This window comes from Chinchilla lanigera, unplaced genomic scaffold (genome assembly GCF_000276665.1).
Source record: "Chinchilla lanigera isolate Chin_1 unplaced genomic scaffold, ChiLan1.0 scaffold00009, whole genome shotgun sequence".
In the NCBI taxonomy this organism is placed as follows: Eukaryota; Metazoa; Chordata; class Mammalia; order Rodentia; family Chinchillidae; genus Chinchilla; species Chinchilla lanigera.
In genome coordinates, this window is record NW_004955410.1 from 29,379,421 (window position 1) to 29,399,560 (window position 20,140).

General features: G+C 37.6%; 1 protein-coding gene across 3 annotated transcripts in view; it reads left to right on the top strand.

Moving 5' to 3' along the window:
• Positions 1–20,140, top strand: part of Tax1bp1 (Tax1 (human T-cell leukemia virus type I) binding protein 1) — a 78,911-nt gene that overhangs the window by 13,126 nt on the left and 45,645 nt on the right. For all 3 annotated transcript variants that reach the window (XM_005377467.2, XM_013510614.1, XM_005377466.2), the window contains exons 3-5: positions 1,864–1,966; positions 6,566–6,753; positions 9,876–10,034. In XM_005377467.2, the coding sequence (XP_005377524.1) occupies positions 1,864–1,966; positions 6,566–6,753; positions 9,876–10,034 (450 nt within the window). The remainder of the gene's footprint in view (positions 1–1,863; positions 1,967–6,565; positions 6,754–9,875; positions 10,035–20,140) is intronic.

The following is a 20,140-nucleotide window of genomic DNA, read 5'->3' on the forward strand; positions in this document are numbered from 1 at the left end:
AAGATGTCATCTTTGGTTGTTTTACATGTGATTTATCAAGTAAGAGATTTGCCAGATTTTTTTTCCAGTTTATATTTTCTCCCTCTGGTGTGTGTCTGTGGTATTGCAATCTCTTATCTGCTGCAAATAGCTGCATGGAGCGGTCCTTTGTTCTCCACAATACTTAGGAAACCAAAGTATGCCGGTTCTCTCTTTAGTCCCCACTCGCCAAGATGGAAACCTACCACTGAAAAGCCAGAATGTTAGGTGCATGTTCTCACTCTTTTTTCCAAAGGATGAGCTGCAGACTTGAATCTTTCTGTTGCTCCTGCTGAATTGTATCAGTTTAGAGGGAGGGCTTTTGTGGTTGTTATGAAACTGTTACACTTTTCATTGCAGCTGCTCTTGACTTTGACTTTGCTTGAGATACTGTCACCACCTAATTGGTTTTTGGAGTTCTCACAGAGGCTCTTTTGGACTGTTAAATTGGTGTCTCTTTGGGGGAGAAAGGTCTATGCTACCTACTATTCTACCATTGTGGTGATGTCAGTTCCCTTTTATGTCCCTTCCTTATTTGGTTAAAGATCTCCCCTTTTTGTGTTTTTCTTACTATGGAAGAGAACAACTAGAAAGAGATCGTTCCATCTTTTTTTTTTTTTTTGAGAAAAAGTGGCTTACTTTGTTGCTCAAAGTAGACTCCTGGACGGAAGTAATATTGCCACCCCAGCTTCCCAAGTAGCTGGGACTCCAGCTGCGCATTTCCTGCCTAGTTTTCTGTCTTTTGTCAGTTGTACTCCTTTTGAGAATTACATAGGCAGACCATCAGCCGGGCATGGTGGCTCATGCCTGTAATCCTAGCACTCCAGAGGCTGAGGCAGGAGGATTGCCATGAGTTTGAGGCCAGTCTGGGCTATATAGTGAGACCTTGTCTCAAAAAATAAAAATAAATGAACATGTGAAGTCAGAGCATCAGTGTTAGAAGAAGATGGAATTTCAGAAAAGTATGGAGAATATTTTCTATCTAGCCAGGAGAGAAATTTTGATGGTTATAAGCTTGATTGCCATTTACTTATTTTTTAGTTTGTAAGATGATTATAATAGCAATAAGCCAAAATAAACATTTTGTAAACTGTATCTGTTACTGTTGTGTCTAGTTTCCTTGAATCAGCTACCACTCATAATTGAAGTTAATAATTTTATGTGTTAGCTCTCACAAAGAAATGGCACACTCAGGTTCAGTATTCTTGTTTTGTGTAATTGTAATGCCAGTCAGAATCAGAACTTGTGTAATCTAACCCTGTGGCTGATACTTAATTTCTTTGGGTAATAGTATTAGCAAATTACTATCTGGTACCTATTTTTAAACATCTCTGATATTCAATATTTAACAGTACAGTCTATATAGACACTACAGATTGATGTACGTTTTTTATAAAATTAATGAATTGCCTGTAGGTGAGCCTTGCTAAAATTGAGAGATTAGCAAATTTAGTTAGTGGGTTTAAAGAAGAAGAGGCTGCTAGGTACAGTAACATAAAAAACTTCAGTTTGAGATTAAAAAATAATTTAAAAATCCACTATATTTAGTGATATCAAATTTTAGGCAAAACAGGAGATTTTAATTTCTTCACATGCATATGTAGATTATCTCTGAGAAATTGGATGGTACACGGTAGAAACTGTTACTCGATGTATGTAGATTGTAATAGCATTAGGTTATAGCTTAATAAAAATTATATTTGGCCATGTTCATTAAAATACTTATGACTTGTGTACACATTAAACACATGTTTTAACTTTAGGATATAGTTAAAAAAATATGCTGTAAGATGTCTGGCTAATATTAAACTATTTACTTGTATTCCCTTTTTTGTTATTCTTTAGGTTGGATGGAGTACTGCTCGTGATTATTATACCTTTTTATGGTCTCCTATGCCTGAACATTATGTAGAAGGATCAACAGTCAATTGTGTATTAGCATTTCAGGGTAAGGACTGTAAACTGCAGAACTTCACAATCCTAGATATTTTACTGATGTTAATGTGTGTATCCCGTTTCCCACTGAAGTATATCTGGGGTTCCAAGTTAACTAGTATCTTTTTTGAGCAAAAATTACGAGAATGTAAATATCAAGTGTAGGCCACATGATAGTTAAATGATATTTAATGAACATAGTAGTGTTTTGGCTTATTATCTTAACTTTCATTAAAGGGGGTGAGTTTCTTTCTAGATCTACTTTAGGTGATTTTTGGTTTCCAGTGAGAAAACAGTACTATTGCTAATATCAGGGAGGCATGGGAAAAAGTTAAGGTTGATCATTGGTTAGTAAGTTAGTAAGTTGTAGTTAGACCAGAGGACAGCAGGGTGAGTGTTAGGGCTTGTGTCTAGAGGCCCCCCGCCAAACACTTATGCCGTCATAAGTGGAGTCTTTTCCAGCGGTGGCTGAATCTAGAGTGATTGATTCATGATGCAATGCTAGGATTAAGGATGCTAGGATTAAGGGTGAGTGATTACTAAATCAGTCCACTGATTGATTTGGCACCGTCCTAATCCTAGTAACCTGGATATACTATAAGGGACAGAAAGAGGCTTGTTTTGTCCCTTGCTTTCTTTGCTACCTTCTCTGCCATGATCTGTTTCCCCTCTGCAGTGCCTGTCTGCCGTGCCATTCTGCCTTGGAGCCAGCCATGTATGGACCAAAACCTCCACAAACTGTGCTAACTAAACCTTTTCCCCTTTAATATTGGGTGTCAGGTATTTTGTCTCAGCAAGGAGAGAGACATAACTAAGACAATGACAGTGTAGTCATTACCTGACTACACTGTGATGGCTTGTGTCTAGATGTCCTCCCCAAATTTCATGTGGTCATAACTGGTGCTTTTACAAAAGTGGCTGGATCTAGAGTGTGTAATGCTGGGATTAAAGGTGTGTGATTGCTAAATGATTGGTTTGGTGTGCCAAATGATTGGTTTGATGTAATTCTGGATAGGATTTTTTTTTTTCTTTTCTGGATAAGATTAAGGGTGCCCCACCCAGGGTGTGAGTGCTCCCAGCCGTAAGGGTGGGTAGTTTGGATAGAATATAAGGGACTGAAAGAGGGACCTTGGGTGTGGTTTATTGCTTATTGGTGCTGCTGCTTGTCTTCTGTGATTCCTCTCTGCCATGCCACCGTACCTTGGAGCCAGCTGATTATGTATTGAAACCTCTACAAACTAAGACAAAATAAACCTTTCCTCCTTTTACCTTTGGGTGTTGGGTATTTTGTCTCTCAGCAGTGAAGAAAACCAAGACAACTGTATATCCCAAATGCTAGAAAAAATGATTTTAAATGTTTTCTCCTTCAGTGATAAATATTCAAGGAGAGAGATGTTTAAAATGATTATACAGTGTGTACATATATGGACTGATCATATAATAACCCCTTAATTTGGACAATGTAGTAAATGAGAGGTGAGGGAAGAAATCAGATGAAAATCACAAGGATGATTAGCAGTATTTAAAAAGTAGTTATTGTGTCATGTGAAGGTTCATATAAAATGTGTATAAATAAGTAATACAAAATTCATTCTTAGGTTGGCATTACATACAGATTTTAAAAAATACTCTTAGATAATTATGTCATATACCACAACATGGATGAATCTTGAGGACTGTATATTAAGTTAAATCAGTGCTTTGCAAAATGACAAATACTGATTCCATTTCTGTGAAATACTTAGCAGACAAGCTCATAGAGATAAAGAGTAGAGTGGCAGTTGCCAAGTCCTAGGGGAAGAGAAGAATACAGAGTTACTATTTAGTGGATACTGCGTTTCAGTTTTGCAAGATGAAAAGAGTTCTGGAGCTAGATAATGGCAGTGGTTACACATCATAAATGTGTGTATATATATAAATTTATACTTTAAAAATGATTGAAATACCATATTTTATGTTAGGTGTCTTTTAGCATAAGTTTTTTTGTTATTGTTGGTACCATGAATCGAACTTAGGACTTTGTGCTTGACAAACAGGTGCTGTGCTGCTGAGCTATATTCCTGGTGTTACCATAATTTTTTTTTTTTTTTCTTTTTGAGATAGTCTCCCTATGCAGTTCAGGCTGGTCTTGAGCTCACTTTGTAGCCCAGGCTGGTCTCAAACTTGCAATGATTGTCCTATCTCAGCCTCCTGAGTGCTGGGATTACAGGCTCATGCCACCATGTCTGGCTATAATTTTTTAAAAATGGAAAAAATATTTAGAAATCTATCACAGAGTATTTGCTGAGTGACTTTTGTATTATAATTGTACTGACTATAGTTTGCATCAAAGCAAATTCTTACCTTGTATATGCCATGAAATCTTTTTGTTCTGGTAAAGTTAATAGACAGTATATCAGAATATTTTAATGTATATGAAGTAAAATATATAGAATTGCCAAAACCTGATTGTATTTCAATAATTATTAAAATATTTATAGGAACATATTTGTGTTATATTAATATGTGCTTTGAAAATCTGTGTTTTAGCAAGATGTTCTAGCAGATTTAATAACTGCCATAATTTCAAAGTAAGGTAACATTGAGATAACTATAGTAACTGTCATGTGATATTATCATATAATTACATTTAAAAGTTATAGGTAATAAAAATATTCCTGTTACTGACAGAAGTCACAGATAGTGATAATATTGTGTGGCTTGTTACCTATATTAATACTTGAAGACTGAGTGTGATAGCATATGCTGGGACATATGCTACCTCCAAGTAGCACTTGGGAGGCTGAGGCACAGGGATTGCTGTGAGTTTGAGGCCAGCCTGGACTACCTACTAAGGTCAGAGGCAGCCTGAACTACGTAGTGAGACCCTGTCTCAACAAATAAAAAACAAAAACAATAACAAAATACTCAAAAGACACAAAAAAGTTTAGTTAAAATGTTAGTAAAATTTAAAGATGTAATGTTCTATTACAGTTGTTAAAACAGTATCAACTTGTTCAAGTGCAGTATAACTTGGAGCATATGTATGTAGCTATATTATAGTGATTTCCAAAATTAACTATTTTGAAATTGCTTAGGAGTTTAAGATATACAGATACTTAATTCTCTGGTGTAAATTTTAGAAAACCTACATAATGTGACTTGGCTTTGTAAAATCACTGGGAACCACAGTGGTGCAGTAGATAAATTTTCAGCAAATATTAACATTATCTAATTGATGTGATCTTATCTAAATTAAAATATACTGTTTTATGTCAGACAGTATCTTTTGTGGTGATATGTAAATAACTAGGCTCAGATTAATCAGCTTTAGATGATTTTATTTTACTTTTTTTAAATGTAAGACTACTTTTTTGGAGAAGTTTAGGTTTACAGAAAAAAATTGAACAAAATGTGCAGAGTTCCTTTACAGCCCCTTACCCTACCCTTCCCTCGTTTTTCTGAATTTTAGCACTTTGAATTTACTTTAGTTTTGTATGTTTGGTGTAGATACTAATTGTCAGTGTGACTTATGTGCTATTCCAAAGAAATATTCAGAGGATAAAATTCGTAATGTAATATGGACAGGTTTAGGTTTTCATAGATAAGTTAAGTATTGGTGATATACTTCAGCATGTGCTTATTATGAGTAAGTCCTTATGTTCAATCCTCAGCACCCCCACCCCCCAATAAACTTTTGTACTACATGTAGTTTATTGTTAAATACATATCCTTTTAAAAGATAATCAATATAAATGTGTGCTTTAAAACTGGTTTTATTATGTTTAAAGTTTTTTTCAAGGTATAAGGTTTATCCCTAGTCATTTTTGTTGTGGTTGGTTTGCTCTTAAAAATAAGTTTACTCTCCAGGCGTGGTGGCGCATGCCTGTAATCCCAGTGCTTAGGAGGCAGAGGCAAGAGAATCATTGCGAGTTCAAGACCAGCCTGGGCTACAAAGTGAGCTCAAGGCCAGCCTGAACTGCATAGCGAGACCCTGTCTCAAAAAGACAAAAAAAAAAAAAAAAGTTTACTGAATTTGTTATAGTGATTTAGTGAAAAGTTTAAAAATGTGAGAAAAAAGAAGGGAGGAGGTTGAGTAAATAGTGGTAGAACTGGAAATCCTGAGTAGACCTATATGGTTCCAAAGCTTATTTCTGGTGTAATATACCAGTGGATCACATCCTCTTTCTTATGTATAGCATAGTTTTTAGGTAATATCTCTTTTTTACATGTAAATTAAATTGGAGGGAAAGGTTCTTTAAGTGGCGTGTTCCCATTCCCATTCCTATCCTCCTTAAATTCTTATTCTGGGTCTTCCCTTCCCTTCCTCTAGTCTTTGTCCCTTGTGAAATACATACTGGCCTGTCCTACATAAATTGGTTTTGCTTTAGTGAAGATACAGGGGGAAAGCATATTCTATAAATTTATAGACTGCAGAAATGAAAATTTTGAGTGTGTTTTGAGGAGGACGGAAGAGACTAGTTTCCACAGATTCATTTGTGAATGATAGGAAGAAACATATACAGGTAAGTGCTGAGAATAGTATGAGAATAAGACATGACAAGTATTGTTAAATATAATAGCATTAATTTTATAATAGAAAGTTTAATAATTTTTGTTAACTATCTCTTAGGATATTACCTTCCAAATGATGATGGAGAATTTTATCAGTTCTGTTACGTTACCCATAAGGGTGAAATTCGTGGAGCAAGTACACCTTTCCAGTTTCGAGCTTCTTCTCCAGTGGAAGAGTTGCTTACTATGGAAGATGAAGGAAGTTCTGACATGTTGGTGGTGACCACAAAAGCTGGCCTTCTTGAGGTTGGTATCAGCCAGTGAAATGGAGATGGAATTCACATCACCTGGCATTTTGAGAATTTTCAGGTTATACAGCAGTGTCTACAAAAATCAAAAGCTTTAGCTAGGCGCAGTGGCACATACCTGTGATCCCAGATACTTAGGAGGCTGAGAGGCAGGAGGATCACATGTTCAAGGCCTACCTGAGCAGCCTAGTGAAACTGCATCTCAAACTAAAAAATACAAAGGGCTGAGGATATAGACTGGTAGAGTTCCCCTGTGTTCGGTCCCTAGTACTACAAACAAATAAGACAAAACAAAATCCCCCCAAAAAGTTGAAAAAAAAAAATTAAATTGATAGTAAACCTACAGTGTATTTTAAAAAAATGCTTTTAAATCCTTTGGTTACAAGCCTGTCTGCCTGCCTGCCTGCCAGTCTATCTGTCTATCTATCTATCTATCTATCTATTTATCTATCTAGTCCAGGCTGGCCTTCAACTCACAGCGATCCTTCTGCCTCAGCTTTCCGAGTGCTGGGATTACAGGCGTATGTCACTATGCCTGGCTTCTATAATTCTTTTCTTGGTTTCATGGTGGCAGGTACTGTTCCTAGGTTTCATAGTATTTTGTGTGTAGTAGATAATGAAGTATGTCTTTATTGAGAGAATTTATACCTAGTTTTCCTTATATTCTCTTTTTTTTTTCTCTTGCCTAAATTTTTCTTCTTTCATGCTGACATAATCCATTGATTGTTGAATAGTACCAATTTGAGGGATAAAGCTGATTGAGAGAGTGGCATAAAGCAGTAAATCTAAGTGTAGTGAATGTGAACTTTGTTTTCCTGCACTATGTGCATGTTTTTTCTCAATGATGGCAGTCAGTCAGGGAGGCATTCCAGCCTTCTAATTTAGGTTAAACATTTTTAGAGTGATTCTTTTCCTTGCTCATCTGATCAAATGAATAAGCACAGATTAATTTAAAAGAAAAGGTGAAAAGCCTTTTAATCTTTAAGTTGAATATTGTGAAGTTACGTTTTTGGCTCGCCTAGTACTGCTGGATGCCTAAATATTTAGTAGTTTTTGAAAGAAAATAAGATGACATTCTTTTCTTACTCTGTGATCATATTTTTCAGTTTCTTTATCCTATGCCTAAAAACTAGAGTGCTACATTTGAGTTACTGCGATTAATTGTATTTAGTGCCTTTTACTGTGATAATAAGAAAAATCACTTTTTAGATTGGCCACTATATTTTTTTAAAATTTACATTCATATTTCATCTATTGCAGGCCATTGCTTTTTCTTTCTATTCAGATGAATCCTTTTAAACCTGTAAACATTTAATGCCTTTGATTTTACCTTAAAGAATTGAAACAAGAAAAAAATGATGAGGTTACATTATAATAATACTTTTATTAGACAGTCAAACTAGAAGGTTAGAAGGAACGAGTCATTTTTATCATGAATTCTCCCATATCTTTCTTTCCCCTTTTCAGAAATTCCTCTCTTATCTTAAATAAAGAAATGTAACTTTTATAGGGTGACTAGAACATTTTGTGATGACAACTGCCTGATGATCAAGGTTTTTAGCCTGGTATTTTTACATTTAGCCTGGTATTCAAAGATGCTGAAACAAGCCTAGCTCCTGAGAAGAATGCAATTAGCATTTATATTGCAATTTTTTGAATATTTGTTAGACCACCCCGATTTCAGGCGCTCTAACAGAAAATGGTAAGCATCTTGGTATCTACATCTTTCTTGTGCTTTTTCTCCTGGTAAATTGGGATATAGCTTAACTCTGTTTCTCTTCTTCCTTTTCCACAAAAGGTATGAAGAATTTAAATTGCTGTCTCTTAAGTAAATATATCTGAGATAAAATGTTTTTATCTTCTGACCCTTTTCTTTTGAAAAATCTTAAATTTCTGCATTCATTGAAATCTTTAATGATTTCATTTAATACTGTACAAAACTAGTACAACTCCTGAGACATCGTCTGGGGTGCTGTTGACATTAAAAATGATGAGTGAGGCAATCCTAGAACGAGTAATCTTAGATTAGATAATGGCCTAAAAAAGACATTTTGGGGATAGTGAAGGATGTTTGATGACAGCTTACTTATTGGATGATACAAAATTAGTTGCATTTATTTACTTTTTTGTGATCCTGGGTATCGAACCCCAGGAGTGCTGAGCTGGATGCCCAGCCCTTTGTATTTTATTATTTTGAAATACGGGTCTCACCAGTTTCCCAGGCTGGCCTTAAACTTTTTATCCTTTTGCCTTAGCCTCCTAAGTACCTAGGATTACAGGCATGCATCTACACACTCAGCTATACAAAATAATTTTTTTTTGTCTTTTTGATTTTTTTTTTTTTCTCGTTTTGAGACAGGGTCTTGCTATGCAGTTCAGGCTGGCCTTGAGCTCACTTTGTACCCCATGCTGGTGTCAAACACGCAGTGATCCTCCTGCCTCAGCCTCCTGAGTGCTGGGATTATAGGAGTGACCATGCCTGGTGTTACAAAATAATTTTTAATTTTCTTGCTATAATAGTGATGAAAGACCTTATAGTAGATACTTACTCTGAAGTACTTGTAAGTGGAGCATTTTCAGTTTCATTTCAAATGGTTTAGCAGAAAAAAAAAAAAAAAAAAAGTTATATGGATAAGTTTAAGTAAAGTATATAAAGGGAAAAAAAAGAAATATGGTAAAGTATCCATAGTGAAATAGTGAATTGAGGTACACTGTATAGGTGTTCTTTGTAAAATCTTTACTATTTTGTGTTCTTGAAATGTTTCAAGATATAAATTCTTGGCAGAAATTAGATTTATATATAGTCTTATCTAAATTTAAAAATATTTCTATTTAAACTTCAGTAAACTCTTCATAATTTAGGCATGAGTTAAATCACTGGGAAGAAGTGGTTTTCTGATAATGTTTCTGTTGTGGCATGTTAGGACATATTTTCATTTTTTAATCTGCCAAAAAACTTTGAACTAGGTTTAATAATGCTAAATTAATAATATTAATCTTTATAGTAATATACTTGGCCCCAGTTTTCTGTGACTGGCTTCACTTTTTTGAGATGGAAAATAAATTTGTAGAAATATTTTAGGATTAAGAAACAATTTACTCGGAATTTTTGTTTCACAGTTGAAAATTGAGAAAACTATGAAAGAAAAAGAAGAATTGCTAAAGTTAATTTCTGTTCTGGAAAAAGAAACAGCACAACTTCGAGAACAAGTTGGAAGAATGGAAAGAGAACTTAACCAAGAGAAAGAAAGATGTGAACACCTGCAAGCAGAGCAAAAGGTTAGTTGTGTCCTACATAAGTGATTGGAGTTCACGGCATGTTACCTGAAACCCACATCTTCCAAGAAGTGAACCAGTTAAAGTGAGTGAAAATCAGTTGTTGAAAAAGTAGCATTTGAAGAGATGTTTATGTAATAGGTCAGTTCCTATTAACCTTCAGCTATGTCTTCTTTTATGTTTTAAGATGGTTAAAATACTTTTAGACTATTGGTACCAAAAATTTTGATGAGGTAGTCCTTGACAACTATTTCTAAATGTTTTGCATCCAATTCTGGAATACTTGATAGAATCATATTTGGGGATGTGGGAAGATGTTGGAGGTATAATTAGAATCAGTAAACACTGAAGGAAAGATAGGATAAAGGAATTTAAGTTACATCCTGAAAAAAGCAGAATTTAGTGAAATAAGATGTAGTATTAGATGAAATTTTGAAATTTTTTTTTTTTAATTTTAAAAAGAGTAGTACTTGAGAAACAAACAAAATAGAACAGTAACAACATACCAGTATCATGAACACAAACAAATCAAAGCAAGAACATTCAAAGTGATACAGGGTCTCAAGACAAATTAATACAAATCAACAGTGGCTGTTACCTTGCATATCGCTATCCTCAACTACATTGCTCAGTTTTTTTTTTTAATTTTAAAAACAGTAGTACACGGAAATTTTGAAATTCTTTCTTTTATGGGGGCGAGTTTCTGATACCAGGAATTGAACTCACTACCTTGTGATTGCTTGGCTGGCTCTGTGCCACTGAGCTAAACCCTCAGTCCCCTGAAATCTTGATATGAGAAATGCCATAAATTATCCTAAGTAGCACCTAGTTTTGTTCTGTTTTTTTTTTTTTTGTTGTTCTGGGAATCAACTCAGGTTCTTGTGCTTGCCAGGCAGGTGTATGCTACTGAGCTATATCCTTGGCCCCAGTAGCACACCTAGTTTGAATGGACACTTTCTTGAACAAAGAAACAATTTGAGCAGAAAACAGTGTGACTTCATTAAATATACAAATGAATTTGAGTAGAAGCCAAAACAGTGAATAAAAGAATAAAAGAGCAGTCAGTCATTGTTTTGTTTAATTAATATTTTCACAAGAAAAGTAATTTGTTCTGACAAATCTTACAGATTATAGTTACATGGATGTTAGTCTTACTTATAGCTAATTGGATATCCTTTGTTCTGTTGACAGGAGTTAACTCTTATTCCCTGAGAGATGGGTCTGTTCCATTATTCTTTTGTCTAACAAAGCCTAGAACAATTGCTTAATAATTGTTAGCTGAACCATTACTGCAGTTATTCTTATTTTTATATTCTAGTGAAGTGGTTAAATTGTATTGCATACCTGAGCAGAAGTGATGTTCAAATGGGTGCATTCTAAAGATTTCTCTTGGTTTGTTCTATTTATTTGAGGATCACTTTTTTGCATTAGATGGTAAGCATACTGTCTAGTAATATGTACATTTATGAATTTCTTCCTGAACGTCTATCCTTGTTACCATTATGTCTTTTAATTAAAAAGGTATTCCTTCAGTTTTACTCTTGGAACTCAACACTTAGTATCCTCCCATAGACTGTAGAAGTAGGATTTCTATTTCGTCAAGGAACATTTCTTGTACACTAAATATTAAAATATAGTAAAATCGCATAATAGGTTTCTACCTTACTATTAGGACATTTTTTTTTCTTATTTTTTTTAAGAGCAGATATGTTTTATTGAGGGAAAGAAAGCTTCTGTCCAGGGGAGGGACAGAAGGGGGGCCTGAGTGGGTTGCCCTGTGAACCTGTCTTTTCCAAGGATTTTTATAGAGCAAAACCATGGGGTGAGGTGGGGGTGGGGGTGGGGCAGTCCAGATTTGGGGGAAAAATGGGAAATCAAAAGGTGGACATGAGGTGGGACAAAACTATGGTCAGCCGATAAGAATTGTTTAGGTAAAATGGATGAAATTGCGATCAAATGGGGAAGCGAGTCACATAGCAAGTGGGCATGAATATAGAACGGACTTTTCCTGTAGGGGGTTGGGTCAGTGACTCTTCAGGGTGATTGGTACCTATTTAGAATATCAATCCCTGAGGTCCATCCCTAGTGAGGTATGTGGGTGTGTCTGTTTAATCTTTTGTTTTGAGATATGGCCTGAAGTAAGTACTGCGTCTGTTTGCTAGAAGGTATTTTGTCTTCCAGACTGGCTCCTTCAAGGGCCTGGTCCTTGACTGCCTATTTTTATATAACTCAGCTGCCTACAACGTTCCCTCCTCTAAAGAAGTAACCCGAACTTCCGTGAGGGAATAATGGGTGATGACTGCTCTGGCTTCTTCAGGCTGAAAGGGGTTGTAGTTGTTGATTGGCAGTCCAAGATACCCTCCAGAGGGTCTATCTAAAGGCCCTTTATAGATACCAGTTATTTTTCAGCTTGGGTAGGCAGATAGCTTTAAATCTGGAAGAGACAAAGGGAAAGAAACAATTAAGTATACATGGGTCAAATAAGATCAGCGGGATTATTACCACTATAGTCAACAAAGATACCCAACAAGAGGATCCAGTAATGGCCTCCCATAAAGAGGATAAGCTCCAAGCTATGAGCTCTGCTAGCTGAGCCCTAGTCCCAGGTGTAAGTGAGGAACTTTTAAGAGTCTGGTATAAAGTTACCACTGCATACCCTGCTTTCCTTGTTCCATTTTCCATGAAGGAACTGCCATCACAGAGAAGGGTCAAATCAGAGTTAGTAAGGGGTATGTCTAATAAGTCCTCTTTAACTGCATATGTATGGAGAGTTACCTGTTTGCAATCATGTCTGTTAGCCTCAGTTTCCTCCTTTTCTGGCAAAAAGGTAGCAGGGTTTAAGGAGGAGCATGTCTTTATTTGAATGGCTGGTCTTGTAGAAGTAGAGCCTGGTATTTAAGAAGTCGACTATCTGATAGCGAGGGGCTCCCTTTGGAAGAAAAAAGTCTTGCCACATTGTGAGGCATATATACAGTGAGATCTTTACTTAAAGTCAGCTTAGACGCCTCTGGCAATAAGAGAGCTACAGCTGCCATAGCTCTAAGGCAAGCAAGCCATCCCTTTGCTACAGTGTCTAATTCATGACTCGCATACCCTATAGGCTGTTGAATGGGTCCCCCTCCTGTGTAAGTAGTCCCAAATCATACCTCACCTCTCATTGACATATAAATTGAGAAGGTATCCTGTGGGTGGGCTTAGGGCTGGGGCATTTAGGAGCACTTTAAGCTTCAGGAATGTCATTTGGGAATCAGATTCCCAGGGTAAAATATGGGTGTCTGTCTTTTGGGCATCTTTTATAAGTTGATAGAGGGGTCTTGCAATTTACCATATACTGGTATTCATAGGTGACAAAAGCCTGTAATTCCTAGGAATCCCCTTAGCTGTTTTAGGGACTTGGGCTGTGGGAAGGAAAGAATTGGTTTAATTCTGTCTCTTCCTAGTCTTTGGGTTCCTTTGGATATGATGAGGCCTAAATATTTTACCTCAAGACTGCAAAGTTGTCCTTTAGATTTAGAGACCTTATAACTCTGTCTGCTAGAAAATTTAGCAAAGTATTGGTGCCTTGGCTACAGAGCTCTTCTGAGGGGGCACATAAAAGAATGTCCTCTATATACTGTAAGACTGTGACCTGGGCAAACTCAAAGTGTGCCAAATCATGGGAAAGCACTTGCTCAAAAAGATGTGGACTATCTCTGAACCCTTGGGGAAGCACTGTCATGAGAGGCCTGGTCATGAGGATCTTCAAAAGCAAAGAGAAACTGGGAATCTGTATGTAAAGGAATACAAAAGAAAGTATCTTTTAAATCTGGCACTGAAAACCAACTGGCATCTTCTGGAATTTGAGAAAGGAGTATATATGGGTTAGGTAGCATTGGGTGAATTGGTATTACTGCCTTATCTATCAGTCTGAGGTCCTGTACAAATCTCCATTCCACACTGGGTTTCTGAATTCCCAAAACTGGAGTATTGTTTGGGCTGTTACAGGGCTCAAGTAAGCCTTGTACCCTTAGGTTGTCAATTATAGGTAATAATCCTTTTTTAACTTGAGGTTTTAAAGGATATTGTCTCTTGTTAGGAAAAATAGTAGAATCTCTGAGATGTATCTGTACTGGAGCAGCTCTTAATACCCTACCAATTTTGTCTTCAGTTGCCCATACTTCAGGATTTATTTCTGTCTCCAGGAGGGGAAGACAGTACCTGACCTGAGTACATATATATATTATAATATTTTTTTTTTTTCCAGTACCAGGAATCAAACTCACGACTTTCTGCTTGCCAGGCAGACACTGTGCTGCCGAGCTAAATCCCCAGCCTTTATATTACAGTATTTAAACAAGATAAAATATGTCTCCCCAGGAGAGGGACTGGACTTTTCAGGTATTATCAAAAAGGAATGTGTAAAAAGAAAACCATCCCAGTTACAGCCTAAGGGTTGTGAAAAATAGCGAATTACCTCTTCTCCAGTGACTTCTTTCACTGAGGTGTAATGGCTGAAAGGAAGGCCAGGATTGAAAAGAAGGACCGAGAGACTTGTGCCAGTGTCCAGCAATAGGCTGGTTACTTTACCCTCTATAGTCATGATTAACCAGGGCTTCTCCATAGAGATGATAATCTGGCCAGAGAGAAGGGGCAGAGAGTCCCCTGGGGCCTTTCATTCTTGTTGGACCAACTGGTAGGATGGGTCTGAACTCTGGAGCCTTCGCTTTAGAGGACAGTCTAACCTCCAGTGGTCACCTTTGCAGTTAGGGCATTGTCCAGGGGACCTCTTAGGGCAGTCCCTCTTAAAGTAGTTTGGCTTTTGACAGTGGTAGCAAATGAATGTAGTCATAGAGTTGTTGGGGCCCTGAGAATCAGGCTTAAGGTCTGTTTCTCTTAGTGCTGCAGCAAAGGCAGCTGTTTTTTTCTCGGTCTCTGTTTTCTCTCCTTGGCCTCTTCCTCATCAAGGTTATAAAATACTGAGGAGGCAGTTTTTACTAACATATCTCAAGTGAGTTATCTGGAGCAAAAGCCATGTTTTGTTGCTTTTTTCTAATATCTGGGGCTGATTGAGTGACGAACTTATCTTTAAGAATAATTTGTCCTTCTACTGAATTAGGATCTAGGGAAGTATGCTTTATCCAGTGCCTCTTGTAAGCAATCTAAGAAAGAGAGGGGTATTCCTATTTTTTCTTGTTGAATTGCTGGCAGTTTAAAATAATTGAATGGCTTAGTTCTTATCCTTCTTAGACCTTCAAGATCACATGTCTGAAAATGTCTCCTATTCCAATCTCCCATAGGGTCGCTAGGCCAGTAGGAGTCTTGGGTAGGGACTGCTTGGGCGCCAGTGGGAACTGGTAGTTTCACTAGCTATCTGTCTTCTTGCCTTGTAAAATTAATAATATGATATTCATCTCCAAATGCAATAGCAGCTTTTAATGCTGCCTCTTTCTCATTAGAGGTCAGTGTTTGATTTAAGAGTGACATTACATTTTTCCAATCTAGCTCATAGGTCTGAGTGAGGCCTCTGAATACCTCAGTGTACTTACCAGGGTCATCTAGAAATTTTCCAAGATCTAATTTTATCTGTTTTAGGTCACTGAGCGAAAAAGGCACGTGAACCCTGGAAGTTCCAAATTGTTCATTTACTTCTTGTAAAGGATACTATCCTTGAGCTTGCATAAACTCAGCTAAGGATGGCTATAGCCCTGTAGAGGTCTGGATTACAGCTGGCCTAGAAGCCCTATCTTCTAGCCTAGAAGGGAAAGTAGGGGAAACCTTAGATTCAGTAATCATGGGTGAAGCTTTGATTAAGGCTCTCTTGTTCTCAGGCTCCAAAGATTGGTGAGGAGTGATCTCAGGCTCTAGGATAATAGATGCCTTAAGAGGCTGAGGTGTCTGGTTTAACCTGTGGCTCCCATCTATATTTTGAAACTAAATAAGGACTATTTCTTAATGCAAAGAAAATTTAAACAAGGCATTTCTGACCATTTTCCTTCCTTTTCATAGTATCTTTCTAGTTGTAAAATAGCATCATAATTAATACCTCCCTCTGCCTTCCATTTTGACTCTAGGTGGTAGGTAGGCTACGCAGCGCACCTGCAGAATGATGCACTTTAAGGGAATAAGAGACTTCGTGAATTTCCTGTGTCTGCAATATAAAAGGAAACAGTTTGGGCATCCCCTCCCTATTTCTGATTGCTCTTTGTACCCTCAAGGTGTCCTTCCAGTAGATTCTACTCCAGGGCAGGTAGATACCATCTGGAGAGAGCAGAGGACAAAATCCATTCAGCATATCCATCCTCGAACTGGCGCATGATTTTATCCTCCCAGAAAGCTCATGAGCTGTGCACTTATTCCTACTAGACATTTATAAGCATAAGTAACAATTGGACTGGTGACAGGAATGTCTAAAGAAGGAAGTGTAACTTTGTATTGTAATAAGCTGATGGAGACCACTGTGAAGCATTCCTGAGCAGGACTTAACCAATTGGCTTCTCATGTTCACTTGTGAACCTGTACAAGGCCTAGGCTCCTTGTCTTGGAAATGGACAGTGGACTCATAGTAAATGAACCTCTGTGAGTCACTAATCCCTATTAAGGCTTGTAGTGGCGGATGAAGCCATAAAACCTCAAAGGATAAGACAAGATCACAACCAAGGATCTGTTCATATCCTCAGGCATCTCACTCCTGGGTGGATTAATTTAATACCTTGCTTAAAGAAGTCCTTGAGTGATTCTGCTCTTCTTTAGCACTCCTCTCTTTTCTTCTTCTTCTTCTTTTTTTTTTTTGGTCTTTTTGGGACAGGGTCTCACTATGCAGTTCAGGCTGGCCTTGAGCTCACTTTGTAGCCCAGGCTGGCCTCAAACTCACAACGATCCTCCTGCCTCAGCCTCCTGAGTGCTGGGATTGCAGGCGTGCGCCACCACGCCCGGCTCCTCTTTTCTTCTGATAACCAAAAAAATATGGATCCCCTGGAGAAGGTCTTAGCCCTGAGAGAATTTCTAATTCTGTGAGAGGGCTTTGATTCTCCTGGAGCCCTGAAATCATTCCATTTGCCTCTTTCTATTGAGCCTTTGCTATACACTCGTTTGGGAGATTGTGGACCTGATCAGCCCACAATAACTGAGGGATATTATTAACCTGATAATTTATTTATTCATTCATTTTTTGGGGAAGAGACCATATATGAAAAGGTGAGTTTGGAAGTAGAGAAGCGTCTTGGAGAGTACAAGAAGTAAATGGACAATTTGAAACTTCCAGGGTTCATGTGCCTTTTTCTCTTTGTTTGAAAAGAGGTAACCTCTTTAGATGGGTAAGGGACAGTTGATTTGAGGAATTCTGCCTTGGGCCCTAGGGCAAAGAACTCTCCAAGAAGCTTGTGTCAACTACCTAATCACCAAGGCAACCTTTCCTAACAACAGGACAAGACTATGTTTTGTTTTGTTTTTGTGGTGCTGGGGCTCAAACTTAGGGCCTTTTGCATGCAAGGCAAGAAGTCTACCACTGATCCAGATTTCAGCCCTAAGACTATGTTTTTATTTAAATTTTTGAAGCTCACAGATTAAACTTATATTTGTCATCTAGCAGTCACTTTTAAATATTGCTAAAGGCATATTAGTTAAGGCTGACAAGAATTTCTTTTTTACTCTTAGCATACGCAAGGCACAAATGTGAATCATTTCCCTGCCAGCAGCTCTGAAATGTAAATTGTTGCAAGCTGCCTCAGTCTAGTTTCTGAAGGGTGGGATAGTTAAATGGTTCAACTGAAAAGCTTATGGAGAATTCCTAGTTTGCTAGCAGAGAGAGATAAGTACTGTAGATAAGTGGAGATTTTTCTGTGGTCAGGAGCCAGTTTCCACCAAGAAACCTTTGGATATCTGCCAGAGAGTAGCCCTGGCCATGACCCCTCAGTTGTTCGCAAGATTCTATTGGCCCACACAACAAAGATCAGTCTCCAGAAAGGAATCCAGCTATTCCTCTGGTCAACATTCCATCAGCCATTGGCTTCAATGGGGATTCACCAAAGAGATGCTGGGGAAACCTGTTCTCTGCTTTAAAGAGCGGCAGTTGCTCTATGAGCATTTAACTAGCTGCAGAGTAACCACTGTTTGTCAGACTTCTATAAGGGATAGTTGAAAGCCTGAACAAGATTACCTAGCACTAGACGTAAGAGAAGAGGAAAGGTTGGAGATTCTTAGACTAAATGTATTTTGGTTCCAGAAGTGTGCTGCTTTTGGAGATAGCTCCTTCTGGTGTCACCTAGAAGTTGGTTTTCTCCACTGTGTCTCAGGTTTAGCCTCCCAAGGGAGAACTGCCCAGAAAACTAAACTGGGACATGGCTTTTATGTGTGTTCTCCTGGATGGGCCAAATTCTGATGTCTCATTCTGACCCAGAGATGAGGTATGTGTTCTTGCTGTAAGGTAACTTCCCTGTCTTAGGCATTAGCAAATGCTCATTTCCTATGGGCTTAACTTGGTTGGAACAGTCTACAGTTCTTTTCTAATTTTACATGTCTCTAAAAAGGAAAGTATAAGTGGTAGAAAAAGATTAAGAGTAAAGTCAGAGAAAGGAAACTGAAGTGGAACAGGCTTGACGTCTCCTCTAGAGTGCAGAGGAGGATCAGAGCCAGTCTGTCCCAGTGAAACCTGTCCTCCAAGTCTTAAGAATGGCCACCGACATAATGTCCATTAGCTGGTGGTTGGAGTCCCGTGTTTTATTATATAGGCACGTATATTTTCTAAGTCTGAGCTAGATTTAAAAAGACCCATTTTACAGAAGTTGATATTAAAGTCCACTGGGGGGCATTCTACTGTTATTCTCCCTAGTGCTGTTGTTTAAATAAAGTCAAGCAAGGAAAACAAGTACCTTTAGGAATTAGTTCAAATGCAACATATGCAGAACAAAACAGGAATAACGTGTCCCATTAAAGAAATATTATAACCTTATAACCGTCCCATGTTTTAACTTAGATTTATCAACATTTTTGGTTTTTCTTTCCAGTACCAGGAATCGAACTCACGACCTTGTGCTTGCCAGGCAGAGATTTACCAACATTTTAACAAAACTATATAAGAGACAAATCATAAGCAATTATAAGCGACGGGCAAAGGCATAACAAAATTTGAAGCATAAAAATTTGTTACCTAAATGAGGTAACAAAGTCTGTGAAGTCTTTCCAGAGTCTGTGAAACAAAAGCAAACTCTCTTCATCTAAGGATCTCGGTGGGGCCCTCCAAAATGATACGGGAAAATAGAAACTCCCAACCTGAACAATACATGGGATGAGTTCCTGTTCTCTAAAATTGAAGAATGAATTTTAGGAACAACGGAGGGTAGGAGTGGAACATGCTTATTGAGGGAAAGAAAGCTTCTGTCCGAGAGAGTTTCAGGAAGGGGGCCCAAGTGGGTTGCCCCTATTAGGACATTAGCTAAATTTCTTCTCATTTCTTGTAACTCCTTTGATACTTAGTCTATCTACTTAGTACTTTCTTCCCATTCTTTATATACAGTATTTCTCTGAATAGTTGTACTTAGATTTTGCTGTTTTCCAAACTGGAATGCCAGTCTTTTTTCTTTTATTCTGTTACAAGCCAGAGAGATAGAGGTGAGATGGAAGATGATCCATTTTGCTGCTTCTTAAGTCCATGAGACCAAGAATACCCTGATACATGCAGAGCCTTTGATCTGATCACTTTGAAATCTAAGAATGATTGGGAAAATAGAGGCAGAATGATAGTCCTTCATTTGTGTAAAAGTACTTACATTCATCAAGCCACCACTGGTTTAGTTACATACAGTATTTGCTGAGATTTAAATGACCTTAGATTCTGTTTATTCAGGTGATATAAAATCACAAGCATTACATACAAGGTTAAAGTTTGTTCTGATAGACTGAAGTTGAAAAAAATGGTAAGACTGAAGTCAGAGGATTCATGAAGCAAAACTTGCAGGAGGGTGTGGTCTTGGTGTCCCAAAGAGATCTTCAGCAGAAGTTTTTAGGGCAACTTCTGAATCTTAATGACTGTCCTCATCTTGGAGGAGAATTTTTTTTTTACTGGTCTTCTTACATTGGAGCATGTGCTGTGGGAAGTACTTGGAAGTGATTTTTTTTTTTTTTTTTTTTTTTGT